Source organism: Malaya genurostris, chromosome 2 (assembly GCF_030247185.1).
Source record: "Malaya genurostris strain Urasoe2022 chromosome 2, Malgen_1.1, whole genome shotgun sequence".
Classification (NCBI taxonomy): domain Eukaryota; kingdom Metazoa; phylum Arthropoda; class Insecta; order Diptera; family Culicidae; genus Malaya; species Malaya genurostris.
In genome coordinates, this window is record NC_080571.1 from 126,229,209 (window position 1) to 126,237,581 (window position 8,373).

The 8,373-nt window shown below is 34.7% G+C and overlaps 1 protein-coding gene across 1 annotated transcript; it reads left to right on the forward strand.

Moving 5' to 3' along the window:
• Positions 1–4,964: 4,964 nt before the first annotated feature.
• Positions 4,965–6,274, forward strand: LOC131428815 (uncharacterized). The gene is made up of 3 exons (XM_058592854.1): positions 4,965–5,725; positions 5,781–6,013; positions 6,258–6,274. Exons 1-3 carry the CDS (start codon positions 4,965–4,967, stop codon positions 6,272–6,274), a joined length of 1,011 nt encoding a protein of 336 aa, XP_058448837.1.
• Positions 6,275–8,373: the final 2,099 nt, after the last annotated feature.

Consider the following 8,373-nt stretch of genomic DNA (forward strand, 5'->3'; position numbering starts at 1 on the left):
ATGTATATGCTTTTGGTTGTAAATTTAGGTAAATTGAGACGTAAATTTACATGACTTTCCCTTAGTGTGTCCTTTCCTTATAAAAATTTACAAAAAGGCCTCTTTCGAAATGGGATAGGCGAAATGGATTGCGGTTAACATATATACTGTTTAGTCCTTACAAAATGTGTTTTTTGGGGGAGGGACTAGCTCCATGCTAGTTCCAAGAACATTTGAGATATTTCCTATATTAGCCGTCCGCACAAAAAAACTTCGTTTATTATCTTCACATTCGAAACTACTGCAGTGTACCGCAAAATGGGTGACGTAGAATAGCATTATAATTTGTATATTTTTGCATCACATTTATTGATGAAAGAAAATGAGAAAATGAGATTAGAAAGTTGCTTGTTGACGAAATTTTAATATCTGTATGACCTCATTCATATTTAACATTTGCAAAGTATTTTTTATACTCGAGAAATGATTGATTTTTTCAGATTAATAATAGTGAACGTTTACCTGATTTTGCAATTCGATTATTCATTACCACGAAAAACGAAACGTCGAACAAAAAGAAATAAAAACATCTAGACGGAAGGAAAGAGACAAAAAATTGAACAGTTCCGAAGCAGCTATGAAAGCGTTCTCATATCTGTGTGTCATTTAGTAGGACTTATAAAAGGTGATTTTTTTGAGGTTAGGATTTTCATGCATTAGTATTTGCTCAGATTTTTTGAGGTTATGATTTTCATGCATTATTATTTGCTCAGTATGCTTTGACATTTCATCATGAATAGACTTACTAACGAGCAACGCTTGCAAATCATTGAATTTTATTACCCTAGAAAAGTTGGCAGAAAATCCGCTTTTTTATCGACAAATTTTGTTCAGCGATGAGGCTCATTTCTGGTTGAATGGCTACGTAAATAAGCAAAATTGCCGCATTTGGAGTGAAGAGCAACCAGAAGCCGTTCAAGAACTGCCCATGCATCCCGAAAAATGCACTGTTTGGTGTGGTTTGTACGCTGGTGGAATCATTGGACCGTATTTTTTCAAAGATGCTGTTGGACGAAACGTTACAGTGAATGGCGATCGCTATCGTTCGATGCTAACAAACTTTTTGTTGCCAAAAATGGAAGAACTGAACTTGGTTGACATGTGGTTTCAACAAGATGGCGCTACATGCCACACAGCTCGCGATTCTATGGCCATTTTGAGGGAAAACTTCGGAGAACAATTCATCTCAAGAAATGGACCGGTAAGTTGGCCACCAAGATCATGCGATTTGACGCCTTTAGACTATTTTTTGTGGGGCTACGTCAAGTCTAAAGTCTACAGAAATAAGCCAGTAACTATTCCAGCTTTGGAAGACAACATTTCCGAAGAAATTCGGGCTATTCCGGCCGAAATGCTCGAAAAAGTTGCCCAAAATTGGACTTTCCGAATGGACCACCTAAGACGCAGCCGCGGTCAACATTTAAATGAAATTATCTTCAAAAAGTAAATGTCATGTACCAATCTAACGTTTAAAATAAAGAACCGATGAGATTTTGCAAATTTTATGCGTTTTATTGTTTAAAAAAGTTCTCAAGCTCTTAAAAAATCACCCTGTAATATAATGGTTGTATTTCCACTTACTAACAATCGGATGCCATGGCTTTGCGTTGAAGCTACCGACTCCCACATCAAAAGCGTAGGTTCGAAACTGCTTCATCTTTAACAAACATTTTCAATATAATTCATATCTAATTTAGCCTTAAAGTATGCAATCAAGCTCCTCCCCCTCATACATTTTTATGACAAATTTCATACGCCTAAATGTTGGCTATACATACATTAAGTTTGTGATTCTATTTTTAGATCAGCACGACTAAATCGTAGTAATTAAAATTGGGTACAAATAGACATCAAGACAGAAATAGGGTATAAACTAATATTCTAGTGGTATTGTTTTGGTATCTTAAATAGCTCAACTTGTAATGAATCTGGTATGAATGGTGTAAGTTTTTGGTATTCAGTTTTGATATAGCTCTCAATTCAACCTAACCAATACCAAATAAAACTAATTCGCTATTCTGAAAAGAATGACATAATATGGTCTTCGTTTGATTTTCTCTTCTGATCGGGATAGTATCATCACATTTTACCAATGATTATCAACATCATTGCATCAACAACTGAAAGAGAATGTTCACACGGAATTTTTTCTGTACTTTCATGTTGCCAATAGATCCATGAGTATTCTCGTGCATTAAACAAGTTCACTGGGAACTTGTTCTGTGCTTTTAATTCGTCAAATGCGCACGTATTTTCTATTTCTTAAAAGCTCCTCGTTTACTTTTGAGTAGCAAGTGTTTGTTGTAGCTCACCAGATCATGATACAATTTGTTCGTTCCTAATGGTGTGTTGGACAAATATCTTTATTGAAAAGTTAGCCTTTTAAAATGTATAGTTTTTTTTCCTTTCTCATATGGAAAGGTATATGCATAAAAAAAAACGTGTTTAATCCACCTAGCAGTGAGATGATACCTATTTTTATCAATCCGCATGTGTTTTTTGCATGAATATTCTTCGGTGTTTAAGTTTTCATGACATTATTTTAATGACCCTCGTTTTAAGCGACAATTTGAGATTTTAATCACTCATTACTCTGTAATGTCGAAACTGCAAATCGGATCGAATTTGAATCTAGAAGTGTGATAATCGATTAAACATGCCATGATATGTAAGTTCCACTCTAGAGTTTACGGTAATTTAAGGTACTTCCAGAGCCGGTGTTCAGGAACCAGCATAACCCAAACCGATTCGTATGGCCATATGACGAATAAATTACAACAGTTTTGAGTTCAACTTTGAAGCTTTTCGGGATTGTCATCTTCTATATCGGTTTGAATTTTAAAAATTCATCATCATGTAATTCGAGAACCGGAAGTCATAATTGGATAAAATAATTAATTTTTGTATATAAGTTTGTTTTAATTAAAATTTTTGTTTCTGAAATTTGATTAGGCTTTTTTTGAGAAAACGATTGAGCTTTGAGAAACGATTTTATACTGGAACCGGAATTCTAAAAGCGGTATGGCCGAAGTCAGATAAATTCACCTGAGTAGCTGTACACTTTACATTTGTTTCAAAACATTTGAAAATCAGTTAAGACATCTTTGATAGATCATAGCACGAATTAAATTTTTAGGTGCCTTCTGATCGACAACTGAATACCACTAAAACTGAAAAAAGTTAATTTTTTTATCGACTATCCAAATCTGCTAACCCGATAAACCTGATTAAATTATGTGGAATAGACATTTTTATACAATCCCCGAAACCGGAAGTTGGATCTGACTGAAAAGCAAGATGTTTTATAGAACTTTGAAACTTTTCATTTGAATCTTAGATGATTCTTAGATTTCATTTGCATCTTAGATCGGTTCAGCCATCTTCAAGAAAAATGAGTTACACAATTTTGATTTCGTTTCACATATCATCCTGTAGTTCCGAAACCAGAGGTCGGAACCAAACATAATGCAGGAACTTTGTTTGGGAGCATATGACTTTTTGTATGAATCTGAATTTGTAGAAAAGAAATTTTCCGAGAAAATTAATTGAAGTTATTTGTCACACACGCATTTGCTGATCTCGACGAACTGATTCGAATGGTATATGGATGTTATATTGTTCCAGCATTTATTGCTGTAAGTAGTTTAAAACAAAATAATTAAAAAAAATTCTGCCATCATCTGGTTTATATATGTCATATTCGAACGATTATGTTGCCAAAAACGAGCCGTGCCAAAATCGGTCCGAGGCTAAATGTCATGAAAAAGAATGCTGTACACAATCCTTTTGGTTCTTAGAAACAATTGTATGTAACAGTATAAAAAATCGTGTTTTCCGTTGCTCCCAAGCATTTCTTTGTCATACAGCGCTAAAAACTCCTACTGCTGGAATAGGGGGAAAAGTCGCTTACAGAAAAATTTCGATATCTCCGTTAAAAATGGACGGATTTCAACAATCTATGGCTTGTTGGATAGGTATTACCGTGCGGAATCTAAGTCTGAAAACATATTCTGTTTTCAAGGTCAATTGTGACAGATACTGTCAAAAAACTGAAAATTTTGACATAAAACTTTGTATAACTCAAAAAGTAAACATCCGATCTCAAAACCATTCAATAGCGTTTTGGGTGACGGGGAGACCTTTCATTTGCGACTAGTTTGATGAAAATCGGTCCAGCCATCTCTGAGATCTCGACCTCTTAGTTGACAACACACATACGGACACACACACATACACACACACACAGACATTTGCTCAGTTCGTCGAGCTGAATCGATTGGTATATGTCATTCGGCCCTCCGGGCCTCGGAAAAATTTTCGAAAGTTTGAGCGAATTCTATACCTATTTTTTATATATATAAAAATAGGTAAAACTACTAGAGTTCGTTGTACGTTATCTTAGTTGATGGTCCTACGAACCGATTTCAATTATACCGGTTCCCGGGTTTCAGTCCCTGAAGTGCCTGCAATAGTGGAACTTACCTCGTTTTCTCATGGATGATCTAACCGATTTGAGAACTGTTTCATTCTGTAGTTGATGCACACACAATCTATTTTTTGGTTTCTTTCAAGAATCGGATTACCACAGTATTATATATGAGAATATGATTGATGTGAGAAAGACGTCTTCACACCACTATGTGGATTAAAACAGGTTTTTATGTGCGAGAACGCACGTCCCGAATACCAAAAATTTCACATATGAGTTTTCCACATGAGGTATAAGTGTATAACGATTGATGTTAATAAGTGTATAAGTGTGTAAAGATTGATGTTAATCGGAAATCCATTATACATTTAAAGGTTGTAGTTAGCACGTTATCGTACGGAGAGTTACTGCCACAAGAAAAATTCGCATCGAGCGCATACAAACGGCTTCCAACATTAAAAATCAAAAACTGAAATTGTAAAGATTGGTGTAAATAATGAATATTGCTTGCGCTTTGAAGGTAGGACTAATACCTATTGCACCCGCTATTATTGCCAAAAAGATTAAAAATGAGTGGCATTATTCTGGTATAGAAGTTATATTAGTCAGAACAATCGCGAAGCATTTGAATTGTACACTTGAATTCATTCAACCTACTGGTAATCTTCGCTGGGGAGATTTAAGAGAAACAAACAGTACTGGATTGATGGGAATGATTCAGTCAGCTAAAGTGGATTTTGGAATCGGTTCTCTTGATCGATCTCTTCAACGCAATTCGATATTGAAAGCAGGAGTGGTGAGTTTCTACGACGAGATGGTTTTTACCGTTCCAGCAGGAATCCAATTTGAAGCCGTTGAAAAGCTAGCACTACCTTTCGCCAATCAAACCTGGTTATTAATAGTGATATGCTGGTTGATAATGTCTATGTTGTTAGGAATCCATTCCATAGGATGTTTAAATCGAATAAAATTGGATAAAATAACAGCTCCTGAGTTACAAGTTTGGATTCTACTTTTGGGAGGTGGACTTCACAAATCACCGAATACTAACGTATGTAGATTGTTAGTGTTAAGTTGGATTATGGCAACACTGATCCTTCGAACGTGGTATCAGGCATCGTATTTTGAGCATTTGCGAGATGGAATTGTACCTAAACCTATACTTTCATTGGAAGATATCGACAAAGCTGGATTACGTTACTACTTGTATGATATATCTCGGAGATTGTTTCTTCATAGTCCTCATATTCTGGAAACGTACGGTAATGTGTTATGTTTATTAAATTACCTACACAATATACTGTTTTTCTAGAGCTATACCCGTGCCTGAATCGACAGGGGCCGAAGAAGTTATGACCCAAATAGCAGAGAATCAATTAAATGGGGTGCATCCTTATGCTCGGTTCTACATAGCATTCTTCAACAACCAAAGAAAAGGACAAGCACAGGTGCATATAAGTAAGCACGTGATTGAACTCTATCAAACAGCCATCTATTATCCCAAAAAATCTACTTTGAATCGTTTGATTGATCCCATCGTTCTTCGTATTCAAGAGGCTGGCTTACCTCAATATTGGAAAAAACAGTATGAGCAAGGAAAAACTAAAGAATCGAACCAACCTGAACCGTTGGATATTGTAGCACTTTTAGGAGCCTTCGAGATTTATTTAGCTTTGTGTGGAGTGTCAGTGTTATTTTTTTTAACAGAAATTATTGTTCATAAGTTCTTGAGATAATGTATTATTAGGTCCAATAATTCAGCTTCTTTAAAAGTTTATTCTTTTTATAGGATCTCAAGTGGAATAGACCCAACCAAACATCATTCAGTAAATTTCTCAGAAACGTAGTTATTGTAAAAGTTTATGCTTGTGAAATGCTGGTTATTAAATAAGATAAAAATTTATAACAAGTGAAAAATTGTTTAGTTTTTAAATTTCTCATCTTCTATACTTCTTATTACATAAAAAATCTAAATATGCCATGTGTTTATGCTTGTAAATGATGAATCGCATTCTCCGTGTGAATGGGGCATATTTGGAATGAATATTACAAAAATTTAAATCACTTATCAATGTAATGATTAAATAAACTGTATTATACTGAGTTGTATATTACTTAATAAATTAGATATGGTAATGAGAGCAATTAATGAAACGTTTATTTGGTGGTACGCTTGATGGTGTTCATGGTCGTTTGAAAGCGCCACTAATTCGAGGTACTACAGATAGTTGTGTTTAACAGGTGTGGGTGCATTTTTTCAGTTTGGTTAGCTAATTGTCCTATTTCTGGGCGGTTCATATTCCGCCTTACGGGTGGGCAATGTCAAAGACATAACCGGATTGATGTGAATAGGAATAATTTCCTCTAATTTAATAGCGGCCCTTACACGAGTCATTAAAAATGTCATTACTAAAAAATAATATCATTTTAATGAACGTGTAATGGTGCAGTGATGATGAGATTTCTATCAAATTTGAAGTACATCATTACTTAGTCATTAATAATTTAATTTTTAATTTCATTAAAAATGACAAAAATAATGCTCGTGTAAGGGCCGCTAATGTAGATGTATGAACAATAAAATATCTGACTACACTTGCATATTCTGAAGTCACCAAAACGCATTTAAACCTATACACGTGCCTGTGCGGCTCAGCCATAGCCGAAGTATGATGTAATTGTTCTTGTTTGAAGTGAAACTGCGTGAACTGCGAACGTACAAGGCAATATGCTTAATACCGATTTGCGAATACTAAATGAAGAAAAAAGGTGGAGGTTCTGAAAAGAACCGATTAATTAAGTCACTTCGATTCTTTAAAATTTTCGAATGTACACCGCAGAGACAGCATGATATTCCTTCTCCATTCGAAACTGAACACTTGACTCTGGAACTGGATTCTGTATCTGAAATTGAATTCTAAGCCTGAAACTATATTTAGCAACTGAATTCTTGAGGTGTTTAGGATGCACCTGCATTACTTCCTGCTTAGTCAGCCGCGGAGACTACAATGAATGAAAATACATGCCCAGTGCTGATATTTTTACACGCACGAGTATGAAATGTTTCTCACCACTTTATATGTAAGAGCTTTGATGTGGTTTCGACTGCATATCTTGGTAATATGATGTCTTTGATAGTATGTAGTTCAAAGTGCACAAAGTTTCAGAGTAAACAATAAATTATTCAGTGATGTATGCATGAGCAACTGGATAAATTGTCAATAAATCGAAGGTGCGTTGTGTATATCCATTTATTTGCACTGATTAGTATTATAAATTGAAAAGGCATTGTTTTCACGTTTAACGGACATTGGGGATAGAATTCTGTTATTCTGATCACGTTGATTACTTTCCAATTTGAATAGTATTCGATGATTTTTACTATTGTGCATTGTTCTATATAGTTTCATGTGAGTCTCATTTTATAGTGATTGTTTTAATTATGCTCATTTTTACCATGTTTTTATTACTTCTGAGCTCAGAATTTTTTTTTTGGTTTTATATACGAGGGTTATTATGAATCAATCTCATTGCTCTTATTATTTTTTGAAAATAATATGGGGAAAACTAAAAACTATATGTTGATCTGAGCTATTTGAGTTTCGGAAAATAGTCACGTTAATATTAGAATAAAATCTAACGTATGTTTTTGAAGTGCTTCAAATACTGTTTTTGTATGCTCTGGAATGCCTTTTTACCCTATAGGAGTAATAGCGAAGATTTTATATTGAAATTAGATTGATTGGAAATACGAATACCTATTAGTATACGGCTGGTACTTCTTTCATCAAGTAAGCGCTTAAGAAAGGTAAAAGTGACATCTCCATTTTTTTAAGCATCAAGTTTCAGATCAGTGAAATATTTTTGGAACTATCGTGGCTTTGTGACGGAGCTTGATACATATG

Bases quoted from the DNA above. Each gene is read 5' to 3' on its own strand.
- LOC131428815 (XM_058592854.1), top strand. From the start codon at position 4,965: ATGAATATTGCTTGCGCTTTGAAGGTAGGACTAATACCTATTGCACCC. The intron at 5,726-5,780 runs GTACGGTAATGT...CTGTTTTTCTAG, and splicing joins AGTCCTCATATTCTGGAAAC to AGCTATACCCGTGCCTGAAT.